Source organism: Oxyura jamaicensis, chromosome 17 (genome assembly GCF_011077185.1).
Source record: "Oxyura jamaicensis isolate SHBP4307 breed ruddy duck chromosome 17, BPBGC_Ojam_1.0, whole genome shotgun sequence".
Taxonomy (NCBI): Eukaryota; Metazoa; Chordata; class Aves; order Anseriformes; family Anatidae; genus Oxyura; species Oxyura jamaicensis.
The window spans coordinates 9,276,571-9,304,564 of record NC_048909.1 but is presented as its reverse complement, the minus strand read 5'-3'; the positions used below and the strand labels follow the sequence as shown (position 1 = coordinate 9,304,564).

Here is a 27,994-nt window from a genome sequence, read left to right as displayed (position 1 = left end):
TGTGGAAAGAAGGTCATGGATGATGCAATTTTTAATTTTGGCTCTGTGAGTACTTTTTTAATCTTCTAAATTTTTCTGAGAAGCATAAGATAACACTTTATCCAATCATATCTGGATATAAACTCAAACTGCAGAGTGAAGTACACTTAAATGCTCGGTGAGGTTGTCTAGGCAGTCCACCTGTAAGCATTTCTACTTCTGAACTGTAATTTACATAAAAGCTTTACATGACAAGGAGCATGTCTCGTTTTCAGACGTGACTTGTGAAATTTCAGTTCTATTGATTACTTCAGTGAGACAAACCCCAAGGAGTTTGTATTGCTCCTGAAGATCTAGCAAATGAATTTTAAAATACTGTATAAAAATGTTACACTTATTTTGTTAAACCGACTAACTTGATAATTATCTTTAATCTTATTTGTTGTTGCTGTTTCCATCCAGTATTATCTACCCATTAGATAGAGATCATTACAAGATTGTTAAAATATTTTAAATGTGTATTTTATGTGTGTATATATTTAGACACATTTAACCATGTGCAGTATGGAGGTTTGTGTATATATATATATACTGATGATGAAAGATTTACCTTTCTCATGTGGCATTGCATGACTTTCATATGAAAACCATGAAAAACATGGGGAAAAGGAACATCTATGTCTTCATCTATTTGACACAGGCAAATTCCCATTGGATCTAGTCAGTAAGACAGGAGAAAATGGAAGTAGCATGGGATTGATTTTAGTATCCACTGCCATGCTAATCTTAGTGATTTGTAGTCAGAGAGCCCTGAGGTATGCAGCAACTCACAGGATTAATCTCAGAAAAAAATAGAAATTCCTGGAAAAATCACTGCTTAGATGACTCATCTGTATTATGAAATGGAAATTATTTCAAAACACATTCTGTACTTACTGGGGATTCTGGACATCAGAAAGGCCCTTTTATATCTGAATTGTACACAGTGTTTTTCTATTCCTTGGTTGTTTATATACATGGTGTGCAAGTCTCCAAATGTTCCAGGCTTTGAGTCATAGGCTAATAGTTTTAGTGGTTTCAGAGAAACATGCGTTTGCCTACTATACTTTTGTATTCTATACCAAGTCCAGCATCTGTATGCGGGCTTACTGGTCTGCCTCCATATTACTGCACTTGTCCAGAGAGCTGTGTACTCCAGTCCAAATTTATTCTCACTTCTCCTAGAACAGAGATCACTGGCCTTGAGTCTGTCAATTCTGGCAAGATGCCAAGGGCCGCGTGTAAACAGGCTTTTTCTAAAATTCATTTATTGGCAGAATGGTACGTTACAGTCACAGTAGTCTCCAGAATGAACTTCAGAGTTGCTTCTAGTGATGTGCACAGATAATCTCTAAAAGCAGGGCCCACTGAAGTCAATGAAATGAGTTTGGTCATTATACTTTTGTTCCTTTTTAATACGTTTCCCAGATCAGTCTCTGAATAAGAAAATTCACCAGATGGCATTCTAACGTGATTCTCCCTGAATACTCTTGGCAGATATGTAAGACCTGAATTAGATGAATTCCAGAGATAACAACTCTAAGGGTTATTACTAAGTAAGCCTTTTAGTTCTTTATTTAAGTATTTTCCCATCATTTTCCATTTCTATTTCATTGATTTTTTTAGATAGATGTCACAAAATTATTTCCCTCTTCATTGCAACCAGAAATTTGTCTAATTGATCCAAGCTAATAAATGATTGAGCAGACCAAATTCCACCCTATTATGCACAGTGACACATGAAACATTCACTTTTTTGGTCTGGTCATGAAAGCTGCTGTGCTGCATCTAACTGCTGTGACTAATTTAGGAAGAGAGCCAAATGGTGCCATTCTCTGGCTGTTGCTTTACTAGCAGTGCAGAAATGATCTGTGTATACAACTTTCTGGGTATATCAGAAGGCCTAAGTAGCCTGAGCCAGATTAGTGCTCTGTCAAAACTCTTTTGAGTTAAGAATACCATACAGTTTTAGGAGAGGAATGCTAAGTCCCTGTATAAAGCTTTCACTTTTTATATTTAAGTGATTGTCATCATTCTTTCTTGGCTGACTTTAAAACATATCATGTTAAATACCAGGTGAAAAAGAAGATTGCTTATGTGAGCCAGTGGGCTGCAAGTCCAAGTTATCACATCATTTTTATTTTATGACAGTACACACAATCTGAAATCATCTGGAAGAGGAGAAATATTCACTTCATCATGCTGAGGTGTTTCCTCAGTGTATTTGGGCAATGTAAAGCCAGGATATTGCACTGAAATTAATTTATCTCTCTTTACAGCAATATAAGTGTTCAATATAGGCACAGCCTCTTTTCTGAGTCTGCAGGTGGGATCCTGCACTGGATGGAGAACTAAAAAACCCTAGGATATAATCCTTAGTAAGACTTCAAGTTCAAAAATCTCTTTCCATAAGTAATCTCAAACTTTCCACAAACAACCCTGTCAGTAGATTCATTTACAGTATGGGTGTAGAAATCAACAGAAGAGATGAGTGAACACATACTAGGGAAATCCATTTTTTCATTTGAGTGAATATTATTTCGTAATTTAAAAAATCATTCTCTTTCTGAGGGCTGCCAACTTGGTGTTCATCCATCGCAAGTTCTCATTTGACCCTACCTACAGAGCCTTATTTACGGTCTATGTAAATGTTAATGTTTATGCATGTCTCCTAGCAAAATGTGTTCTTAATCTCCTGCTGAATTCTTACACAAGAACACACTGAAATTTGGCATGGCCATCAGTTATTTTCCAGTAAAAAACCACCTTATAGAAGCTACATATGCTTTCAATTTTTAAGATATTTAATAATATTTTCACCTCTAATTAGGAGAAATATCTGGGTTTGGCTCTTTCATTATCCTGGGAGCCAAGATTTGGTTTTGCCAACTGCTGGGTCATTACTAAATTCCATTCCTCGTGTTAAATTTTGCTTTTCAAATTCTGAATGAACTTGGAATTTGGATACGTGTTTAAGCAGCAACTGATTTCCTGGAAAACACTATACGGAATTAAACCCCACAGCTTTCATAAAAAGAACATTCAAGTTTAGAAAACAATAGCAGAGAAATCTTGATTAAAGATTTCTGTATTCAGCCCTTTCTTTTCTATCCCAGGAAGTATCTGTTACACACAGGTGGTTATTCATAAAATAGTTGTATTTACCCGTGCTCATAGCTAGAAGCCACGAAATGCAGATTATCCCTCAGGTGCTGTGGTTCAGACTATGCCTCCTCTATTTTCTACTTGACAACTAAGCTGTCGATTTCTATCTTAAGGAAAGCAAACAAAGTTATATTTGTTGCACTTTGAAACAGCTGAGATATTAAACGACAAAAATTGGGTTTTACAATGGAAAATCAGTTTTCTCTTAATGACAGAGGCCCCGCTGGCGCCGGTAAAAAGTTCTCCAAAAGAAACAGAGAGAGGCTTAGAGTTTGGATGTAGTACACTGTAAGCTGGTTTCAAGGAGCCCTGTCATGGACTTGTATTGTCTAATTTGGCTTTACAAGAGTAACCTCAACAGTGCATTCTTTCCACTGGCTATTATATGTTCTCTGCAATTTATACTGTGAGGCTGTAGAGCACATCCTTGGCTAATGCAAATCAGTGTTACAATTATTTTGGAGAAGCTATACTTTTTATCCTTGATATCTAGTTCTGTAGATGTAGTATTTCTTTTACTGATTCACACAAAAAAAAATCAAAGAGAAAATATTTTATAAGCATCTCACCCCCCCACACACAGAGATTCACATTTCTCTATGCCAGTTTATACCTGCTGAAATGCGATTTACAATGTATAGACATAAATGTTAGTTCTGCTGACAGACTGGGCATAAACTGCAGCTGGAACTGAAGAGTTGCGCTTACTACGAGCCTGCATTGTCTGTCTCTGCCAGAGTCTGATTAGCCAGTTTTCCTTCATTATTTATAAAAAGCAATATGCCATAAAAATGTCATTTTCACTGCCCAAATCATAAGATTTTCCACAAAAGCTTACTGCTGCAAGGTCCTAGAAAATATTCAGACTCAGGCTCTGACAGCTAGGTAGCAATAGGTATTAGTTTCCACCATTCCTGTAATTCCCCAGATTTGGAGTCACCAGTCTTTGCAATATTGAAAGGTATTTTGTTTCTAGCTCCAGTTAGTTTTGTTATATTAGAATAGTACACACTGAGTAATTATTTTAAGTAGCACTGGTAGTTTCTTTCAGTGCAAATGTGGGTTGGCCTCCAGATAAATACTTATGAAAGGGAACTGAAAGTCAGGAGGTCCATTTTGGTCCTGAATTTCACTAAACTTTCACCAAACATGCATCACGCCATGTTCAGCAACAGTTGTGGAGTACCATCTGGGGTAATAATTGCTCTAGAATGTAGACTCTCTGAAGAATTGATTCCATGGACCCACTTTTCACAGGTGTTGAACATCTACAGTTCTACTTCAATTTAGGGTACAAATTCTCAGCACTCGTGTGCAAGTTGTGCATGTTTCAACTGAGCACCCGAGCCTGTACACCGAGTACGAGAAGTTATTTTGAAGCCTGTGGACTTTCAGCTTTCTTATTTGTCTCTTTTTTTTTCCGTGTTACATGGAAATGTACCTTGGCGAAGGTACCATTTGTTAGTATTTGCAAAGTGCTTTGGGATCTTTGGGTGGAAGTCAGCTAGTGAAAGTGCTGCTCTTGCTCACAGCAGGGGCAGGAGGGGCAGGGAAGGACGTACTGACCGCTGCCACCTCAGGATGGCTCGTTTTGAGCTGCCCAGGGTGCTCAGGCCCTTCTAAATGCATTTATTCCCATTGACAAGAGAAATCTGGAGATATATTTGTGGCAGAGATTTCAGCTCCTGGGATGAATGTCTTTGTGTACATAGTGACTGAAAAGGCAGCGCATGTTTTCCTCTGCACCAAGTACACACACGCAGACAGAGATGTATGCTCAATGTTTTCAATACTTTCAATATTTCAAACTTCAGTGTCCGGGAATCTCACCGAGCTTGTGGTTACATAAAATTGTTCAACCCAGGCTGATGCGGGAATCTTTGTTGTGTCCCTAGTGTCACTTGTGGCTTCCTATCAAAGCTAAGAACTTCACCATTTCACAGTGTCTGTATGACACTGAAGCCTGGCAGGATCAGCTAAGCATCTGTTTTGGTCAGGAATCTCAACACTGAGCTAAGATCAAAAGCTTCCCATGGAAACTTGAGGGGTCAAATTAATCTGTGATGTAATTTAAAAGAATAAAATGGATTAATACCAGAAACTGAGGGAAGATTCCTAAACCCACATGAATTTAAAGCAAGTTCTTAGAAACCTATGCTACTGAGCATCACTTCATTGTGTCTGTTGGCTATTTGCCCGGGTGAGCAATGGCCCCGCTGATTTTGGTGTCCAGTTCTGAACAGAACTGCTCTAGGGTGAGGCAGAGGGCAGTCCAGCTCATGACAATGCCTGCCAGGCCTGGGTTTGAAGCAAAAAAAAAAAAAAAAAATCATGGTAAGGGAAAATTTTAGATGTGATTTTAGATAACCAAATCAAAAAATGCCGAATTTCCATCCTGTATGTATCTTGTCACAAAGAAAATACAACCTGAGCCGGTGAAAAATTTCACAATTCTGAACCATTTCACTACGAAACCAATCGGCAATTTCTTCCAGGATGACCCATTGTTACTGAACATGAACAGATGGGAGCATTCATTTCCTAATCACTTTGTGCCCCATTCACTTGCTGTGGGGTTTCAACATCCAATTTGTGATGCATATATTCGACAGAGAGTTTCAAGGTTTGTTTTCTTGGCTGAATTCCAAGGACGCTGCTGGGAACTTGTATGTGATGATGTGATTTTGGAGTCCCATCTCTGGCAAAACTGCCAAGATACTTGGCCTCATGAGAGGACTCTTTCTATTCCAGAATTTAAGCACTAAGCCTGCTTGCCTGTCTGTTCAGAATATAGACCTGTCTTTCCCTTTGCCGGCTTTCTCCCACTTCCAACTTTACTCTTTCATTCAGGCGTCTCCTCTGTTTACAATATAATTTTCTTTCTACTTTAGATTTCTCTTTAAAGACATCTTGTTTTGTGAACATTCAGGAGTTTTCTTTCTGCAGCAGTGTTTTGATGGGAGTTTTGGTTCTCTGTAGAATACCGTTTTCCTCCTGTGAAACCTCGGATAAAGCTTGGAAATTCTGTGTTCCCCAGGTTTTCTTGCCTATAAAGTACAGGCACAAATAGACATTGTAAGTGGTGGTATAGAAATTATTCAGGTTTATGACCCGTACTGAAAAAGGCTATTGCAAAGATAAGTCTTGTGCTGTTAGTCACTTTCCAACAGCAAAGTTAATTATGGTCTCAGTGGAAGAGAAATGCAAATTAGTGGATAGTAAGTCTCTTTCTGCTTCTATCACGTGTATAAAGATCATCTTCTAAACATCTTTTAGGATGAAGGTGCTCTTATTAACAAAATGAGTAACTTCTGGCAGGGTTACAGAAGATTTAACATAGTCTTTGCTATTCCCTCTATTCCTCTCATTATTAAAGAAATATCTTCTTTAATAGGAAAAAAAAAAAAAAAAAAAAAAAAAAACTTTTTTCCCACTAATTAGTTCCACTCAAATATACCAAATTTTCTGATAATTACATAGTTTCTGTAACACGCTGTACAAGTGAACTGAGCTATCAATAGCGTATCCACATTTTGCCAGCTGCTTTATAGTCAAAAGATGTTGAATCTTAGCTTGTTTTTTCATGTTACATCCAGAGCATTGGAAGAGTGTTTTGGCAGGCTTCCCGCTGGGCACAGCTCCCATTCCCAGAGTTCTCTCCAAAGCAGTAAGAATGGAAATAAGCAGCTAAGAATTTTCCAGTTTAGATCAGACTCTGTGTATGTTAAGAGAAACAGAAGCATAACCACAAGTACCAGCATAAGCCCTTGATGTAGACAGGCTGCAACAGAAAACAGAGCTTAATCTAGTGAAACTGTCATAAACTGTTCCATGTCAGCTTTACACATCTCTACCCGGTGTCTGTCCCGCTGCATAAACGTAGTGACTGAGACAGTTATACCACCAAGAAGCTTCGTAATGTAAAAGAGGTCTGGGTAATTAGGTTGCCTAATATCAGGCTCAGTAATATTTTCATGATGTTTTTATGCTGAAGTAGTATTGCTTACAGGAAACTATCAAGGACAAGAAGAGAAACATTTTAATTTTTTTTTAATCTTTTTTTGTTGTTGTTGTTCAATGGGATTTCTTGGCTTGTATAATGCCCTTTTTTTTTCTTTTTTTTTTTTTTTTCTGACAAATGCTGCAGAGTTATTCCAGAACATCTACTGTTTGGAAGAAAAAAAAAAAAAAAAAGAAAAAAAGAAAGTACTACAACTACCAGGAAGCTGATGATAATACTGTGCTACAAAGAATATGATCTGGAAAAAAATTGAGGCAGAGTGGGGATAAAGGAAAAAAAAAATAAAAAATGATTCCTAATGTCTGTTTGAGGATTACAGTTCAGCTTTTATGGAATTTAATGGGAAACTTTCCATCTCCTGTAATATGAGTTGGACTAGGTCCTCAGGATATCACCATAACAAAGCAGAGCTTAAACTGATAGTGGGCTCAGGCAGATACAAGAAAAACATTTAAAATCTTTTATTGTAGACAAGATTGAATTGTGGCAAAGCTGTCAAGTTTGCTGAAAATAACAATAAATCAAATTTTATGATTCTTCATGTTTTTATTTGAAAGTCTTGAAGATAAATTGATGAAATTTTACAACTTTGTTGTACTCCTACTGCGTGGGTCGCTAAAGTCTGGAAAGAATTAATAGCATAGAAGATAAAGAACAAACTAGTAGAATGAACAGCCACGGATCTTGACTTGGAGCACTCAGCTCCAGTTCCTGGAAGTACTGCATCTCATGGGGGCTGGATCTTCTTTTACTAACAAGTTTTTCATTCCTGTGTTTTACCAGTTTTTCAGGGTTCCTAGAATACATACACATTTCCAGATCATTTATACTAACTGAAAATTATGTTTTCACTGAGTGAGACATCCCTATCTCCAGCATTTTTTTTTCTGTCTGAAATGAGATTCTCAGCCCTGAAAATACTGCTTGCACTTCAGCTACAGTCCTTAAAACACACAGCATCTGAGCCTAAATTCCATTTGTAAATACACTAATAACTGTTTAATTAAAAGGCTCAAGCTCGTGGATGCTTTCAAAAGGAAAATACTGAAATTAAATATATTCCCTCATGAGTTTTTTTTTTCTGGGATGTGTAAGTGATCATTCACCTTAAATAGTAACACAGTGCTCTGCAATGCTAGCATTGGTGGAATGGCTCTATAATGAAGTTAAGCTTCAAATTTTGGTCTCTCTCTGAGCCACATCCTGTTTTTGGTTAACTGATCTCATATGGGGGAAATTTACCAGAGGAAATATCTCTAGTTTGGAAAGTACCAAAAACTTATCTTTAGTTTCTTTCTGTAATTCAGCACCTTTTAAGATAGAGGTGTAATACTTTTGAGAACTCTCAAGGCTGAAGTGAAGGAGCAAGCTAACAGCACAGAAAGGAGGCCTTGTAGGTTAGTGGCACATGGTGCCCCTTCATCCCGAAACAGAAACTGCCCCATGGGTGTAACATCAGTCCTTCTGAAATGATTAACTTGTGCCTCTCTGTATTCTGAAAGCATAAAAATGCCACATCCAGAACTATTTTTAAAACTTCTTGAACGATTAGCTCACATCCTGGTAGAAACTGTCTGTGCCAGATTAACTTGCCATGACTTTTAGCAGCCCTAATTATAAAGCAATGAAAGCAAATATTTCAAGCCCTATAACGTAAGCCAGATCACACTTTCCACACAGACTCCTTAGTTAATATGGGGCCTTGATGACTCTGCATTCAGAGCATCTACAAATACATTTACAGCATGGAGAAGTAAAGAGAAGGAAGTGGAAATGAAAAGACATTACATGTGATACTGAAAGTATTAATAGGGCCACTCTTCCTACTCACATAAGTGGATCTTGATATTTAAATTGGAAGCCTTAAAAATAACTTTAATAGAACTGACATCATGTTCCTCTTCCACAATCTTATTGCCAAATCTTATTAACATCCTAGCTGTTAAAGAGGCTACATGTACAGGTGCCCTGGTGGATACACAAGTAATTGTGCACCCATATTGCTACACGAGCCATCAGACCAATGTTTTCTTCTCTCTAATGACAATTTCCTTTGCATCATCATAGTTAAACTGTTAAAACCTTAAATAATAATAATAATAATAATAAATGTCACTGTTTTGACAAAGTGAAGGATCAAATAATTTTCTTGGAAACAGTCTTGTATCCTGATTCCAGTGAGGCTACAGGGTGGAACTGAAAATAGTATTTGGCCCACAAATGATTTTTTTTAATAAAACAGAGTGAAAGAAATTGTGAACATAAACAAGAAACTTCTTAGATAATGCTTCCAAGAATGGGACTTCTATTATTAAAAATGCTAGGTATCAGAAGATGGTTGTTCTCTGTCTCCGAGCCCCATGAATATGCTAGCATGCAGCTGTGGGAAGATATTGCCCGTGCAGCAAATGAGCTGAAGTATCTGCGTTACAGACAGCAGAGCCTGAAACGGTAAAGAAAATTGAGCAGCTATCTTTCTAGCATGCCTTTCATAGGGATGCCGTGTACATCTCTTGTGTTCTGAGTATATCTTTAATACTTCCTGTTATTTTCAATTAACCACAAAGATTATTGAAAATAAAATTTTCAATCTCAATCATTTTGTACTTTTTTTTGGTAACATTATAGGTTTTGTTAGCCTCTGTTCTGCAAATAGTGCCAGGCTTGGTGCTTCTAGTATCCTCACAGTACTGTATACTTATAAGATTGTTTTTTCCTGTGTGCACATACATTTCTGGTATACCAGCCCTATAATAATATATAATAAAAAATATATAATGTAATGTAATGTAATGTAATGTAATGTAATATAATATAATATAATATAATATAATATAATATAATATAATATAATATAATATAATATAATATCCTACCCCTGGACCTGGCCATCTTTTTATTTTTTTCTTGGATATATATATATTTAAATTAAGTTGCCCTTCTGAAGTCTCAAAAAATGCTTTTTTTATTCCTCTGTTGCTTGACATTGTCCTTTTGAGTCAAAAAGGTAGAAGTTTAATGGAATTCTTTGCTGAAAAATCCTCAGTAAACGCAGCATGCATGCAGTAAGGGAACACATGGAAATGAATACATGTTGCTGTATCAGCCAGGCAACCAAGCTGAGTCACACACAGCTGTGTGAGCAGAGTTGATGAATATTCTTTTTTTACTTTGTGAAAACACATGAATATTGTTATGAATATGTATTCATAACAATGTGAGGAGAAAAAAAGTTCAGGAATTAATTCTGATGTTTCTTCTAGCAATGCAACAAAGCACTACAGTGTATATATAGTTCGCTTACTTGAATGAGGGCTCTCCCTTGTTCCCAGAGGATCCCCACTTCCAATCTATTATTTAATACAGCTCTGGTTAGTTTTGTATTTGGTAATCTGCAATTATGTGGGGGAGACAGTCACACAGGGCAGCTATTCCACATGTGGAACTAACGGAAATATCAGAGTTCAGTCGGACACTCAACGATAGATAACCCTGTAGGCTGGAATAAGCTACCTGGATGCAAACGCTGCTCAAAGTGCTGCAGCACAGCAAACCAAGCGAAGCACCCGGAGCACCAGCTTCTCTTTTTATCTTTAGTTTTCAGCTAGGAGTCCCCCCCAGTGGTATTTCCCAAATTTCTTTCATAGGGAAGAACTAACAGATTTGCATTTGAAACTCTCTTCTGACTCAGTCATAGTCGATGTGGTTGCAGCATGTGATTTCATTGTAAACTTGCCTTATCCTGATAGTGAAACTTCCTTTTGTAGAAATCTTCACTGCGCTGTGAGCATCTTAGAAGGATTTGCATACCTTAGTTAACTGGCCTTGTGTTAGCTTGTTATGAATATCATCTGCATTTGAGAATAGCTGGAGGGCAGAGGCACGGGGAGGATCCCCGGTAGGCTTCGGGACGAAAGTCAAGCATCCAGCTTTACTCTGAGCGCTCGGATTTCCCCTGAGCAGACTGAGGTGCTCAGAGGGCAGCTTTCACTCCGGCCCTGCTCTGGGCACGCTGCACTTTCTGAGTTACGGGGCCAGGTCGCAGTGTCACACTGCCGTAACGGCACCGCTTTCAGGAATTAACCACGCCAACAGAAGTTAACACTCTTTATTTTAGCTCTCCTGAGGGGAGTTTGAGGCCTTGGGCCTTTCCACGCTCACTCCCCCGACTCCCGGCCGGGGACAGGCCCGGAGCTGCCCGCAGCCGGGCCCCCGCTGCTCCCCGCGCTCCCCGGGCCGCCTCCACGCCCTCACCAGCCGCCCCCGGCGGGCAGGGCCCGGCATCGCCACCGCCCCCGCCGGGGCGGCCCGAGGCGCCTCCGCCGCTCTCCGCCCGGCCCCGCGGCTCTCGCCCGCTGCGTGCCGAGGGGCCCGGCTCGGCCCGGGCCGCCCCCGCGGGCTCAGGTAAGGGGAGCGGAGGGAGGGAGGGCCCCGGGCCCCGCCTCAGGCCGCCTCGGGCCCGCTGAGGGGGCTCTGGGGACAGGCGAGCCGCCCGCTGCCCCTCGGCATCCTCGGGCCCGGCGGGTGGAGTGGTGGAGAGGAGGAGGAGGAGGATGAGGAGGAGGAGGAGGAAGGAAGGAGGAGGAGGAGGAGGAGGAAGGAGGAGGCCGGCCCTGCAAAGCCTGTGGGTGGTTGGCAGCGTAAAGGCTGGTGGGCCTCCTCTGTGCCTGCTGTCACCGGGTGCCCATCAGTTATGCCTGTCACAGAGCTTCATTAACTAGCGGTGCGGTTTCTGTCACATTCAGCATTGCAGGCTTTCGTTTTTAGGTTCTTGAGAGGGTTGGCAGCCCTGTGTTTGTTGCTAGCCTCCCTTTTAAGTGCCTAGAGAGGCCAAGTGAATTGCCTGAACTAGAAAACAAAATGCTGTTCAAAGAGGGGGTATTTAAAATCCTGGGGATGCCCCATGCGCTGCATGTCAGAGTCACACCGCTGTTTCTGTTCCTTGCCTGGCCCAATGGGTCTGGCTGTTCGTCCCTACATAGCAAACAGCTTACACAGGAGGTGTGGAAAATGTCCGAATTGGCTGCAGCAGTGAAGGGAAGGTGAGAGGCATTAGTCTGAGTCCTCTGACACAGGGGAGAGAGCTGAACTTGGCTCTCCCATCCTTATGGTTTTCTGTACAAGGTGGCAGCTGCAATCACTTCCATCCCAGCCTCTCACTGTGTGCAAGGTCTGCAGCGTGCCCCAGAACCACAGTGTGGACATGTAGGTAAAACAAGTCCACTTAGGGCAACCTGGCATCCTTGAGGCTCAAACCTGAACAAGTCCAGTTGACTTAAATATTGATTCCATTGTTTTCAGACTTAAATGTTACTTTTGATAAAGTCAAAGTTGGTACTGAGACAGGTTATTTTGTGTCAGTACTGTCATGGGAAAGAATAGATTCATAAGGTCTTCAGTAGATTGATTATGTTCCAAATGTGCCATGCCGCGTGGTAAAAACCTGTCTTGAAATTTCCAAGCCACTGTGGAGACCAGCAGAATCACTTCTGGTTGCATATCCGAAAGTATTCAACTGCACAGCTCTCATTAACCAAAACCTGTACTGAACATGCTTTATACCTTTTCATGTGGGGCTTTAGGTGTTTCTGGTTAGAGCACAGGTGTTAAGGTTTTTGTGATTTCCTTTCTCATTTTGCCAGTAGTGGTATGACTTCAGGAAGATCACCAAAGACATCACCAGTTGCTCACCAGTTGATCACCAGTTGCTCAATTTCTGCATCTATAATCTCAAATTTTGGTTGCTGTAAATTGAATGTTGTTGGGGATTTACTCTACAGGAAATTCTTTTGTGTGTCGTGGACAGATGGGATCAAGATGATGGGACTGTTTACTTCATCTTTCTACAAACTAAAAATCTGTGGGAAGAAAACCCTGGAGTTTTGTTTAATGTATTGTCCATTTTCATATTGTGTTTCAGGGAAATTTTAAATCTGTACAGTAATTTCCTGCTGGTACCTCGTCAAGCCCCACTGTGACATTTAGTCACGCATGTCAGCTACAGATTCAATTAAAGAGATCACTAGACTACTACACAGGTTTGGAGCTGCTCTGAGGACTTTGATGCCTGATATATTCTCTCACATCAAAGTGAGCGTGTGTCTCCTTGTTTCAGCACCTATTTTTTTTCCTCATCTTTGACAGTAGTTTACTTCAAATGGCTGAGAAATCAAGCAGAGGCCCGCAGGATGTCCTCAGCTCTTCTCCTGATGAAAATGAATTTCCTTTTGGATATCCCACTAACATCTGTGAAGATGCACCTGATCAGAAATACCTGTGCAGCAACTGCAACAACATTCTGAAGAAAGCCCTGCAAACGCTCTGTGGGCATAGGTACTGCTCAGCCTGCCTGTCGTGGATTGTACGGTAGGTCCTTGCTACAAAGGCTCACACTGCTGTGACCCATTCTGTGGCTGCAAGTGCCCTGTGCAGTGCCACTGTGCTCAGTAGGTGAGAGTCTGTGGCTACCTGGCCCGCTGGTCCGTAGACACTGTACAGTCTGGAAGTACTTACCTCCAGGGCACGCAGGGTGGTCTCTGCCTCCTTCCTTGTTTCCAGTGTGGATGTCTGCGGGGTGGGAAAGGCTGGATTACGGAGCTTGAAAGGTGTCAGTTTTCCTATGCGTAATTGCGACATAATGGTACGGATTTAACTTTGAACAATTAGCGCAAGGTTGACTTAATACTACCGCAGGAGTTTACAGTCCTTCGGTAAGTGATGGGATGGGATTTTAATAAACATTATCTTAGAGCTTTAAATTTAATAACTCAGCTAGATCACTGCATGTTAAGGTGCTGTTGCCATTAATGACAAACAATGACAGCCATTCTCCTGAAAACCAGGAGCTAGGTGGGTATTTGCTATGATTGACTACCTGCTTCTGTCCTCCCTTTTCTTTCAAGAATTACACCTTGATTCAGAGCCTTTGGAAAAGGTCCTGTCTGCCCTACAGGTGGGAGGTGAAATTGCAGTACATGTCTGCGTATGTGAGCTGATTTGAGCTTTGATGTTTTGGAAAACAGAAGCAGTCAAGATGCAGTGAAAGGGTTGTAGTCCTGGCTAAATAGGTTCCCAGCTTTATTGTTTTTCACGATCCAAGCTGCTGTTGCTTTGATGAAATATAGATAAAATGTATGGGCCTAGTTCTGATCTCGAGGAATGGAATAGCAGGGTTTTGTTTGTTTGTTTACCTCAGTGTGTTTAAAATTCATCCCTTTAATGAACAAAGATTATGGATTCTGAGTAGAAAGGACTTCCACATTTTAATTTATTTCAGTGTGTATACAGAGACATCCTAAACTACAGTTAACTAATTGATTGTTTTTTCTTCTTTCTTTTTGCCAGAAACAATAAAAATCCAATTTGCCAGAAATGTAAAGAGGAGGATCCCAGTACCTTAACTGAAGGAAGCCTTTTGGCAGAAGAAAGGGTAAGTTGTAGTTAGCAGTTCATTAACTTATCATTAATCACTGCCTGGTCTACTCTATAGTCGATATTAGAATATAATTTAGGAGAGAATATTAACTTGTGCTTCAGTCATTTGAATTTCCCAAAGTTTTTGATTTTAAAAGGTGCAATGGCATCCTTAGGATTTTTAAAGTCTGTTCAGTTCTGCAGTGTAAAATCGCTCTTCTGTATAATTAACTCTTAATCCTTCTTCCATATAATTAATCTTTATTGCCTTCCATTAACCTATGCTCTCCTACTTGTAATAATATGTCGTAGATGTTAATTAGTATCCTTAGTAAGTATCCTGGTGGCTTTTTCACTTGGGGGTGGCAAGTTTCTCTCTACCCTTCAAACACGTTACCGAACTTTCAGGTTAGAGTTCTCTCTCAGAGAAGAAGCTGGAGTGTGGGCTAGCCAGCTGAATTGCCTGGGGAGTACTTTGACAGCCAGGATATCTGGAGAAAAGAGTGGAAAACTTAGAGCTGAACGTGATCATTGATAAAAATTATGCACTTGCAAATGTTTCTTCTGTAATTTAATGGTGCAGATCTCTTCTGCTGTTACGTGATTTTCCAGGCATATCATGGCACTGTTCTTTATCCTGAATACAAACAAAGGGCTCAGTACCAGCTCATTTTCTTCCTTCCTTTCTGATTCCAGGCAGGAATACCAAGAGATACACATTCTGTCTAAATTTGTTAGGAAAGAATGAAACCCAAGAGTCAGCTGGCAGTGAGGTAAAAGGCAAAATATAGTAACTGACTGCAGCAAAATGATGAATCTGCAGTTAACACTGAACTCAGGAAGATCTCAGAAAAAATCCTCAATTCTGCAGTAAATTTCCCGGTAACAGAATTTCATGCATCATGGAACCACACATAGATAGAGCTAAACCCTTATGAAATTCTTACTCTGTGTCGACTGTTAATTTTTTATAACTTTCATATTTCTCTGGTGCAGGATTCTCCCTAAGTCTTTTGGGACTTTCTGCAAAATCTGTGGGTGGGTTACAGTAAACAGGGCCCCACTCTTGCAAACTGATCTGCCTGGGCAGATTCTTATGCCTGTTGAGAGTCCACATGAAGTCAGTCACCACAAAAGCACGAGGATCTGTCTGTATAGATCAGTTTACAACAAATAATACACAGTTTGTGAGCAACATGAGTAATAAAGACTGTATAGCAGGTTTGTTTTTTGCTCCATATCTCATCCTGATTAATCTCTGCTTTACCTTTACCGCGTTTTTGCTTAATGTTTATTCCATATGCTGTCTGTTTATATGTTTATATTTTAAATAAGATACTTACACAAGAGGAAATAAAAGGGCCTATCACAAGGTGTATCTGCTTTATCTTATCGCATGAGCTCCCATACCTTCCCTGACACATTCTTCTTTTATGAACCGTTGGTATACTACATGTACCTCAAGCCCTGCCCTGGTGCTCTTCATCAGGATCAGTTGTTGAGCATCTGCATCTGCCACTGAAGTCAGTTAGAGGAGTGGGGGGCTTCCTTCTACGACTCTGCGCACACCTATCTGTCGTCATTCATGAAACTTGCTTAGGGGACAATTCTCTGCTCTGCACTGAGCTCGAACCCCTTTGTGGCTCTCCCCTCCTCGCTGTGTTAGAGCAGTGGAAGATCCTGGTTCAGCTGCAGCGAGCTCTGGGACAGACAGGACCAGGCATCTGTGGTGTCCCACAACAGCCACCGGCAGCACCTGCACCAACATCTTCCTTTGAAATGGCTAATATGTGAGGGACACGTCCAACTACAATATCGCAAATCAGAGAGAAATAGTTTCTGTTTCCTTTTGTTTGACCCAGAACACTTTTGTGTCAGTGAGAGTCATCTCATTTACAGTACGAGGGTCTGACTCAGGCCCCTAACAAAGTTCCGTGCAAGCTTATGTTCCCAGATATCAGGGCAAGAAATTCAGCGGGTATTTCAAAGCAGTGCCCTGTGTGGATAAAAGAAAGAGAGGAGGATTTTCTGCCTTATTTTTTAACTGAGCTGTGTCCAGAGTGATTTAGCAACTACAAGTGTGAAACAAAAAGCACAGGGAATGCACACGGCAGTAAGAAACCCTGGCACTGCTGGGACTGTCCCTGTAGTTAAATATATTTTAAAAGATCTCTTCAGTAATGTCAGGAAATTCCTTGAGCTTTTTTCTTATGACATGGGGAAGAAAGCCACCATGTGCCTGATAACTTGAATTTCTTTGATTTGCTCATTAATTCGACTAGACTGTTTTAGAGGCTGGGGCTGGTATGCTTTCCCTAATTGCTAGCTTACCACATAATATCTTCCATACTTGCAGATGGAGCCACACGTGTGTTTGTACAGTCTATTATTATTTATTTATTGTTTGTGGAGTTGTTTGCAATTTGTGTGCAGAAATTCTTCAGAGGTAGACTTTGCTTATGGGTTGAGAAGCGGAAAGGAGTTTCTATAAGACTCAGCATATATAAATTTATTCCTTTGTTACCATTCACGGAGCTGGTTGTGCTTCTTTTACGTGATTTCATATGACGAATGTAGGTGACTACAAACATTTGTATCTAGATTAAAAAACAAACAGCAGTGCTGATTCTGATAATCTTATTTGGTAACTTTTCTAACTCATTGTGCAGAATTTCAGTAACTTCATAGAAGCGTGGACATCATTTGTAAATACTTTTCCCCCCTGTATATGTAGAGACCCCCCTCCCTGGCCCCCAGTTCCTGCCTTGCTCTTTGTTACATAGGAAATCTGCTGTCCTCTTACTGTGCACTTACCACTGTCTTGTTCTCTTGTCACTGTACCTGTTTTGACTGCGCAAGATGTAATATTAAAAATGTGTAGTGTTTCATCATTTACAGAATAATTTCACAATTCTTCACAGCTTAAGAAAAAAACTATGGAGTAAAAAAAAATACCTCACATGTGGTTTACATTTCTTTAGCACACAGTGCCATACTAAATGGAAACAGCCTCATCTGAGAAATGTAGTCTCCCTGCAGAACAGACCCAAGTCCTCTCTACAGCACTTTAGGAGGTGTTAATGACCCCAATAATGAAATGCATTCGTTAGAGTCGCACATGGCAGCACCCTATAGTTAGGATCACATCAGCACATTCATTGCACGTGATGTATTCCAAGCTTCTGTGAAAAGGAACTTGAAATAAAAGCTACAGTTGGCTATGCATTTTGCAATAAATTTATATGGCATCGAATAATTTATTTTTGAATCATAACAAAGAAATTAAAATTATTTGACTCTACTAACACCAGAATACTTGGTAAATAGGAAAGTGTTATGGTAGTAGAGTAAATAAAACAAAAAAGAAGGGATTTATCAAGATCTGAAGTCTTGATAATTCCTACCACAAAAAAATGCATGCTGCAGTACTTTCTGACCAGTGATTTTTCCTTACTGTGTTTCCTTTCCAGGCTTTTGGTGATGCTGCCATTAATAAAGAGATTTCTGAACTCAAAGTACGCTGCCTGATCCCTGGGTGCAGTTGGTCTGGTATCATGAAAAATTTTGAAGTACGTTTAAGAGCAATTTATTTAAATTAATGTGCTTTTACTTGAATGTGGACAAGAAGAATGAAAGTAGTTTCTCAGCAAACACAGATTAGTGCAAATTCACAAGAATCAACAAAGATAGCATGATTCATACCAACAGAGTATCTTGAAACATCTCATTACTTTAACAGAGCTTTGATCAAATCCAGAACATCCTGAAAGATTGTAAAATTAATGTTGCTCAAATGTGTCAGCTATGGATTTTTATTGTATTTATTTTCCGTGAAGTTTACTTATTATTTAAATTCAAAGATGCTACAAGCAGTAGCATGAAAATACTTCAATTTCCAGGACACAGTTATGAGCAATATCCTTAGTATTTATTTTAAACAGAAATAATTTCATCCTGTGCATATGATTCCAACGGATTGAATGCATTCATCATTCTTTTCAGGCAGATGTGAAATGCCCCAGATAAAAAATGTAGATGGACAAGGTTTGTGAACCTGACATGCAAAACAGAATCATGAAAAAATGCAGATAAATCTCATGATGCTAAGGCAGCTTTATTTTGGAGCACTGCTGTAGGAGCAGGGTGCCTTTCTGCATTTGCAACAGGGAGTCTGCCATGTACCATGTATGCCTGTGAACCTGATAAGCACCTGCGGTGCTGCTGCCTTTTCTTGTCTGCGCTAATTTTGCACCAGTTTTCTATTTGAGTGCATTCCTCTTTATGGAAAAAAATCTGCCCAGTTTGCTCAGCTTCATAGTTTTGAGAAGTGGAGCCCCTCTCAGCACGAATACATGGCCAAATGAATGTGAAAGTTGAGCGTGTGATTGAAATTGGCATGGCTGAGCCAGTTCTGTAGGGGACAGCCATCTCTCTCTGAAGACAAAACCAGTTGTGACAAAGTGCCAAAGCTTCAGGAGAAGAGGCCAGAATAAATATTTTCTGATGGAATACTGTGTTTTTAAGAATGAAAGTGGACCTGTTGGATGTAGTCATGGAAGAAGATGGTGACGTTTTTCCTTGTTGAGATGAGAAGATGCAAATAATGAAAAGGAAATGTCTTAAAAGTTATTTAAAATACAGATGAGAGTTGTATCCTAACTGTTGCGTAGCTGTCAGGTGGCCATTCTTTTATGCTATGTAGAAATGTCAGCAGGCTAACCACATTCATCCTGTCAGTCAGAGCAGTTCAAGAGAGAGCTCATGTTTGAATTTATCAAAAGTTGTGGGATTTTTATTATTATTATATTTTTTTAAGTTAAGAATTATCAAAAAAGCCCCAGTAAAGATGGTGGATTTTTCAACAGCAATCTTGGTAACGCTGTAGAGTGGGACCTTACCCAAGCTTAGAAGAAATGTAAAGCAAAGCTGGCAGAATGCGAGCTATTTATGTTTATCCACAGTTAACATTTTGGTTTGCAACTTTTAACTTCCAGGAGCATCAGAGTTTATGTGAATATGCTTTAATCCCTTGTCACACTGGTTGTGGACACATGGTAATGAGGAAGAATCTTGCAGATCATTTGGAAAACGGCTGTGTTAATAATGTGACAATGTGTCAGAAGTGCAAGCGGAGCCTATCCAGTAGTGAATACCAAGTAAGAACATTTATTTGTGTCACTTAATGGTTTTATATTAATGGCTTAAATAATCTATCATGACGTTTTCCACCTCAGTTTCATGAATGCTGCTGCATGTGGAGAACATTTAATTCTACTGAGTTTGCTCTTTTTTCCATGCATGTATTTGAGAGAAAAATGATGTATATCTGATAGTCTGCTTGGGATGTTACAGCAGGGAGAGGGAAATGTCTGTGTGCTCATCCAGGGCTCGGACAGTCCACATTTTAGCTCCAGTGTCAAAGTGTGCCTCCCAGTATGAGGTAGATATGATAAAGAACCACAGACGGTTGCAGGGAAGAGATCTTGAAAGAGCCTTTTTTTTTTAAAAAAAAAAAAAATATTATTATTATTATTTATTTTTATTCACACTAAAATTGCCCATTTTTTTTTCCTGTTATCAGATAGTATTCCTATTAGATACGATCAGATACAGAAATCTCAAAATTAGCAGCAGTGTCCATACAGACCAGGAAGCGTCAGAACTCATTCTGCCAAAAATTTCTCTATGACTATTTAAACATTTTTTAATATATATATATTTTATGTTTTAAGTTGTGTTTCCCGCTGTTGTGACAGGGACTTGCAAAATGTACATATCCCCTGTGTGTGTTTATGTATATTTAAAACCACTTGTCTGTCCCCAGCATCTGCTCAACATTCTCTTTAAAACAACAAATACTTTTTCTCACTAACCTGTAGTTGATCAGCAAACTTTTAAATTGATGTTGCAAAACCTATTGCCTTCTTACTTAAATGCAATGAACTTGTCAGTTGATGCTCAAAACTATGAAAGCAGGGCAACAATCTGCATTAGTACTTGCAGATTTTAAGTGACTTCGTGTGCTCATTTCAACACTTTTAAAGCTGCTCTTTATTTTTCCCCATTTTTGAAGATGCAGTGTGGTGCACGTTCTGGGAGTGGTCTGAGGGCATCAAAGGAGCTAACAGAAACTGTTCTGTGTTGCTGAAGGAGGAAACAGTGTGGTGGGGCAAGTGAAAAATGGTAGAAAACTAGCTGCTATACGAAGAGATTGCCAAAGATACAGCATCAGTGGCATGTTTCTCAGCCTCGTGGTGGAAGTGCATCACCTTCTCTTTAGGACATTTTGTGCTTTAAAAATTCCTGGGACAAAGCAATAGCAGCATGAACAAGAGACACCCACCCTTGCTAACGCCACTACATGTGTTTCGATTTGAAATCTCTGAGAACTTTCCCATCCCAGTCCCACCTAGCTCATCACCCTGTGGACTCTCGTCTCGGAAGGTGTTGCTGGGACAGCACTCTCCTGGGGTAGAGCAGAATGGATACTGAGCCCTCCAGATAATGCAGAGAGAATAGTTGCCAGCCCTGGAGTTTTATCCTGGAATGGGGGCATAGTGATGTGAAGACCTACATAGCAGGAGGGTTGTTGTGAATACCTCAGAATGCAGCCTGATGTAAATAGCAGTGGGTGGCTTTATATGCCATAACCGTCACAGACGTAAGCCTTTCCAAATACTGAGCCACGAGATATACCCAACGTATGGGGGTAGCAGTCCTGGAGTATGAAGAAAGCACTCTTGCTGAAACAAGCTTCTTAGAAAGCTTTTGCATGCGCTCTTCATATCTCAACAACTCTTACGGAGAGAGACGAGTATCTGGATCCAGGCACATGTAACCAGTGGTAAATCCAGTGTCTGTTGCAGAGAGACTGCAGATACCAGAAGGTGGCAACGCTTAATCCCTTGCAACCTTCTGAAAGTGCAGTAGGCAAGCAGGGGAGTGAGAGGCAAGCAGGGGAGTGAAACTTGAGCTGTGAGTCTGCTCCTAGCACCTTTCTCTTTCCTGAGCTCTGTGACACTGCGGATCTACCTCAGCGGGCTTCATTTTCCTGCAATGACAAACTGTTTTCCTCCCCCTCGTTCTGGTTAGCTGTCATCTTATTAATTTTTAGTTAGGAAGCCTTGGCAGGGGATTTGCCTTGAAATGTTGATCTTTCACTGCCTGCCTTAGCATTCAGAACATTGGAATTGCGCTGGTTACGTGATCTGCCTTGTTAAATTTATAGTTATGTGGCGTATGAATTTTCCTTGTTTGTGTGTATATCCACAGTCCTACGGGAGCACGGGAAGTCTGGGGCACTGCTCTCACTCTCCCCATCGTAGCCAATCAGTTGTTGGTCCCATGGCTTTTGCAGTCCCATATTTTAAACAAACTTCCCGCCAGCCCCTCTCTCCGTCAGGAAGTCGGGGATCTGAAGGAGTGAAAGAGCAGCAAGTAAGAAGTAGAGACACACACTGTGTAGTACCTAGGGTACAGAGTATTCAAAAATAAAGAGTGGGAAAAAAAACCTGTCTGTATTCCTGGGGATCAAAAGAGAAGCCTCAGGACTCTGCAGAGGAAAGACTTGAGGGCTGCTGAAATGGCTTTATCAACAACAAATTCCAGACTATAGGAAATGTATTGGCATGCAAAGGCATTTATAAAGATTAAAGGTAACCCCCTTGTATAGAGGGGGTTGAAAGCTGACAGTTGCTGTGTTAAATACACAAGTTACAGTTGTAGTCAGAACCAATGGCAGGAGGATTGCTTTCCTCTCCTTGAAGCCAGGAAAGGCAGGAAGTCTCATGTTAGCACTAATGCATTTTGCATTACTACATCATGATGGAAAATTTGGATCCCTGCCTTCCAAATGCTAATAAGCAGAACCTGAGAAGGGTCTGCACACTAAGCGAGCTATGCGAAGCCAATGGACGAAGAGTTTTTATTTGGTTTTCCCATGCATTTGCTTTCTGTTCCGTAATCCACCTGCATGCCACTGGCTGTACATACGTGTGAACATACACATGCATGTGTGTGCGTACATGCTGTGGTTTGAACTGGGCAAGACTTGTACACTGCCAATCTTGTATCACATTTCCCAGGATGACCTTGCAAAGCATCTGTAAGTAATTTCCGAGAACTCAGGGCCTCATAAGTAACTGATCACACGTTGTACTTCCATTTAATGGGTGTTGCATCTGGAGATGTGTCACTGAACATACCTGCTGAGCTGAGCTGCGTGATCAGATGAGAAGCTGAGCTTAAGAAACCACGGAAGCTGTCCCCTGTGCCACCAACTCCTTGCAGAGGGGACAGCAGCACCCACTTTTTAACAGATGTGCTTTAGTCCCACATTTCTGAAGGTTATTGTGTCTGAAAAGAAGCCTGAAAACACTGCAGTCTATTGAGTAGTGAGGTCGAGGGTGGTCACTGTCTGGACAGGGGTACAGGGTTTTGCACCATGTGTTGTGGAGCTTGTAGTGCTCCTATGGAAGTTACTCGCTTTTACTCTTCAATCCACACCTTCCAGGAAGGAAGGAAGGAACTTCTAACTCTTCCATACCACAGAATTTCTCGTAGAAAAGCCCCTCTAACCTTCATTTTCTCCTAAGTAAAGATGCTGGGTGATTTTAATAATGTGCTCAATCCCTTTCTTCTTGTTTTAATGACAGAAACATTCATGTGAAGGCAGTTTATGTAGGGAACAAAAACGTGTGCAAACAGAAACATCACCAAAGGAAAAGGTAGGTAAAAGATGAGTGAAAGCAGTACAACTTTATTTCAATTCATGAAAATATCACTTGTTCATTTAGATTAAATGATCATCTGAGAACATCTTCAGATACGGCAGTTATCTCTGGATGCTTTTTACATCCCAGCACAGCTCTCATGTATAGCTTTTCTTCTCTGCTCCCACAATTACCTTACTAAATTATTCTGCCAAAGCCAGGGAAGTGTTTGCTTCCTTTCAGATATTCAGGGAGACCCATGTGACCGAAAGAAGCATATGCTGTCTAACAGTGTATTTAAAGATAGGTGCTTTTGGTTGTGAAAGGAACTAAATTCTCATGCCAGACAGAGCTTTTGGTCCAGTAGATCCATTCATTCCCAGGGCATGCTGCAAAACGCAGCTCTTCCATGCTTTCTCTAAGAGCAGGAAGAGTGTTAAAGTGGCTGTGTGCACAGCTGTTGTGGGGCACCTTGCTTATTGCCACATTATTTTTGGGAAGTTGTTACTAGGGAATCACTGGTTTGTTAAACTCTGTTACATCAGTATGTTAGAAAGGCACCTAACTGCCAAGAAACTTCCAGTCCACCACACTCTTGACTGATTTATCAATGAGTTTTCAGAGCTGGTCAGACGCTGTAAGCTGTGGCAATGCCTTGATTTGAATTAACCTGATTTATGGCTGCTGGGGATGGGGCCGAGGTGTTTGTAGGTAGATAGAAGAATTGAAATTGGTATTTGATTATTTTCTTGCCTTTTGTTTATTTATTTATTTATTTTTCAACAGAACCACTCTACAGTCTTGATCAACAAGGATGGATGTCGGTTTTCTGAAGTTGGCTGCTCATTTAAGGTAAGTGAAACTGCTGCCTTCAGGAAGGTTTGTTCTCTGGCCTGTACAGTGCACTGACTTCAGATAAAAATGGATGTTTATTACAATTCTGCTGGGTTATCAGATATGCTGTTCTACACTGTTTTGGATGTTTCCTTAAGGGTAGCACCTCTGAGATCAGTAATAGGTCTTCTCTGGATTTTAATTTGCAGCTGCTGCCTTGCCCAATCTGCTGTGCACGGTGTATGTATTAATTACTGACTAATTTGAGAACCTTGCTGGTACTCTGCCTGGCATCCTGTTTAATACATAAATTGTAGACAATTATTGTCTTTTTATGTAACATCAATACACTGGTGAACACATACCCTAAACTGATTATTAGAGGGCTTGTTGGTTTTCCACTCTCCGTATCTCTGAAGATAGTCCGCTGCTCTGTAGCTAGGCCTGTATCTTGCAGTTCTCCTATTTCTGTCTCTCCCAAGAAGCTAGAGAGAACGTGGCTTGATTTGGCTCCAGGACAGTTATGATAGCTGTACAGAGAGTATTAATCATGCCTTCTTCTTACAGGGAAGCAAAGAGAAGATGAAGGAGCATGAAAAAACTGCAGTTGGGGCCCACATGCTGCTTCTGCTGCAGCACATAAAGCAACTGAAGGCAAGCTTGTGCACTGTTCCCAAAGCTGCAAATGGTTTCGTCCCACCATCACAGCTGAATGTGAATGTTGCAGAAAAAAGCATCCCCGATCTGCAGATCCCAGGCAGTCTGGAAATCAATGGGGATCTGGAAGTAGACTGTTTTCCTGCATCTTCTATTCCTGAAGATGAATCTGTTCTGCAGCAACTTGTGAGGGAGAAAGTGATTTCTGAGCTAGAAAATAAGCTACATGTGTTTGAGAATATTGTGTCAGTGCTCAATAAGGAAGTGGAAACCTCTAACTTGGAAATCACAGCCTTTCGGAGACAGAGTGAACTTGATCAAAATATAATACGAGGCCTTGAACTTAAGGTAAATATTTATGATAAACATTGCCTGTGTGCTTGCTGATATGTGTTAAGATGACATACTTAACACATATCAGAGAGAGACAGTGTAGAGATGGGGATTTGAATGAGCACAGGAATTGAAACTGTGAAGTGTTAAGTTCTGGGCACATCTACAAGATCCTTTTCTTGTTTTGGATAAATTTTCAAATGGGGATTTCTTTAAAATTTTTATCTAAATTTGTATTTAGGCAGTTCTGTCTCTGGCTATTCCTGAGAGTGGTGAATGTTAAGAATTTGCCAAAAGAAATCAAAGGAGACCCTTCAGCACATGAGGACATTTCCACAATTCTGCTGCTTTTGCAGCACATCAGCCTGGGCAGTGGGGTTGATTGAGAACTGTGTTTTTGTTTTTTTTTTCTAGATTGCAGAGTTGCACCGGTGCCTGACCCAGAAGGATGCAGGCCTCAGCAATCTTCATAAGAGTCTTCTGTTCTCTGAGCAAGCGTCCTACGACGGGGTCTTTCTGTGGAAAATAACAGAGGTTGGCCGGAAGTTACAGGACTCTGTGACGGGAAGAACAGTCAGTTTGTACTCACCAGGTAAAACACAACATGCACGTGTGTTAGCAAAACTCGGTCCTTTAGAAAACCCACTGATTTCTCTAGAATGATGCTCCTTTCTGCTCATGGACAGGAAGTGCTTTAAAATAGCTTCAGGGAGCTGTTAAGGAGAGCTCCTAGGATGCTGTTTGTGTGAAGACCTCATGCTCTCCTGCTTGGTATTCAGGGTGGCTGTGATGTACTCTGCCACAGAGCTGTGTTCTGTTCTGGGCTTTCATTTTGCAATTTGCCCTCCGCTGCAGCTACTTGCAGTGACATCTGCTGGATCTCTGTTGTCTAATCCACAGCCTTGGTGCCTGATGGTACTGAATGGTCTTCTGCTGCAGTTATCTCCCATGTGAGAAGTAATTTGGTTAGGTAAATTATCCTTCTGTGGCTAACACCAGGTAGTTTTCACCAAGGCATGAGTCATTAAAAGGATTCCAGCCACTGGATTTTCATTGCTTACTAGCTGTACTGATTTGTGTGTTCTCCTCATCTCTATAACACCAAAACATGACACAAATCTTTTTGCATATGCCAAAACAGTCATTTTGTCTGATTTTCAGAGGAGGTTTTACTAATGAAGAGTTCTGATTTTCAGCTTTCTATACTGCGAAGTATGGCTACAAGGTTTGTCTGCGGATTTATCTGAATGGGGATGGGACAGGAAAAGGAACCCATGTGTCACTGTTCTTTGTTGTCATGAAAGGAGACTATGATGCTCTGCTCCCTTGGCCTTTCAGACACAAGGTAAGAAGGGCAACTTTTTCACATCTGATCCTAGCATAAACCCGTTACTTCTCCCAGTGAACTCAAGAGAACTTTTTCTCTTGACTTTAGTGGAAGTTGGAGCATTTTCCCATTTTCTTCTCTGATGGCTTATAAGCCACACTCTAATTGTGGGTGGTAATTTGGCACTGAATGGAGCGATTTGCACTCAAGGAAAGCTGCTCCTACTGAGATTCAATACTTGCCTTGAAGGGTTTTCAAACACCAGAATACTGAAATAACGCTGCACTTTCAAGGTTATTGTATCCCAACCTGTGTCCACCTGGGATGAGGCAGGAGACACAGTATTTCCTGGCTCTTGCTATACACATAAAATATCAGTTTATAAGAAAATTGCGATTGGCTGCCTGAAACACAGGTGTTCCAAATGTGAGGTTAGAGTTCCACTTATAAATGTGCCATAGTTGTTTTACATTAGCCTGATCTTTTATTTATTTATTTATTTTTCTCATTTTATAAGTGGAATCTGATAAAGGCAACAATGGTTAGAGAGAGGAAGTATGCACAGCGTTCTGATCTCTTCTAGCATTTGCCTTTGTATGGTAATAATTCTGTAAGCCTTTCACGTAAATAGCCTTCCTACCATCTAGAAGTTAAAAAAAATAGAAATCAAAGTTCTCAATCCTCATTGTATTAAAAAAGCGTTACCTGTATTTTACATTTCCAACTAAAGAACTGTGAATTAATAAAAGTGGTAATAAAATGGTGACAGCCTATACTAATATTTAGGCTGTGTCTTCTACATATTTGCATATAAGCAACAGAGCTGTTTCTTTTGATTCCAAACCACAGCACCAGAATGAATGTAATGACTGGAACCAAACCTGGGGTTTCTTCAAGTTGTCAGGAGAGAGAGAAAAAAAGTCTTTGCACTATGGAATTCTCTACCAGGAAATAATTGCTTACTTTATTTTATTTCATTTTATTTTATGGGTGGCAAAGTTTTAAATATTTAATTTGGGAACTGTTACAGTCTCCCTTGGTCACAATAATTGACCATGTAGCTTGTGAAACATTCATTATAGTTTGCACTTAATTATCAATAGAGCATCCAGCTGTTTTTGCAGCATGTTTGTGTTTTTCTCTGATATTTTCTGGTTCGTTTTTCAGTTCAATAACTCATCATTGCCATGTTCTGTTTTTCAGGTTACGTTTATGCTGCTTGACCAAAATAATAGAGAACATATTATTGATGCATTTCGCCCAGACTTGACTTCTGCTTCATTCCAGAGACCAGTGAATGATATGAATGTTGCAAGTGGCTGTCCCATGTTCCTCCCTTTGACCAAATTACAGTCACCTAAATATGCCTATGTGAAAGAAGACACACTTTTCCTTAAATGCATTATAGAAACAAATTCCTAAATCTTGAAACATGGGTGTCTGGTAAACCACCCACTGAAATTCATTATTTACGAGAAAAAAAAGACATCAGCTTGAGACATCGTATTAGTTTTC

At 40.3% G+C, this 27,994-nt stretch overlaps 1 protein-coding gene across 3 annotated transcripts; it reads left to right on the top strand.

Moving 5' to 3' along the window:
• TRAF1 (TNF receptor associated factor 1) lies at positions 1-27,963 on the top strand. Of its 3 annotated transcripts, none has more exons than XM_035341913.1 (11): positions 1-45; positions 13,349-13,570; positions 14,549-14,633; positions 18,088-18,186; positions 19,612-19,773; positions 23,272-23,343; positions 24,115-24,180; positions 24,730-25,167; positions 25,567-25,744; positions 26,349-26,497; positions 27,683-27,963. In XM_035341913.1, the coding sequence occupies exons 1-11, from the start codon at positions 20-22 to the stop codon at positions 27,899-27,901; spliced, it is 1,716 nt and encodes a 571-aa protein (XP_035197804.1). In that variant the 5' UTR covers positions 1-19; the 3' UTR covers positions 27,902-27,963. The 3 variants fall into 3 exon arrangements, with proteins under 3 accessions (XP_035197804.1, XP_035197806.1, XP_035197805.1); XM_035341915.1 differs by lacking the exon at positions 1-45 and adding an exon at positions 11,437-11,608 and having other exon boundaries at positions 13,352-13,570; XM_035341914.1 differs by lacking the exon at positions 1-45 and adding an exon at positions 11,437-11,608.
• The last annotated feature ends 31 nt before the right edge of the window (positions 27,964-27,994 follow it).

What these genes read in the sequence shown, in the direction of transcription:
- TRAF1 (XM_035341913.1), top strand. Translation starts at nt 20, where the DNA reads ATGATGCAATTTTTAATTTTGGCTCT. An exon ending in TGCCTGTCGTGGATTGTACG is followed by an intron (nt 13,571 to 14,548) that starts GTAGGTCCTTGC and finishes TCTTTTTGCCAG; the next exon opens with AAACAATAAAAATCCAATTT. An exon ending in TATCCAGTAGTGAATACCAA is followed by an intron (nt 19,774 to 23,271) that starts GTAAGAACATTT and finishes TTTTAATGACAG; the next exon opens with AAACATTCATGTGAAGGCAG.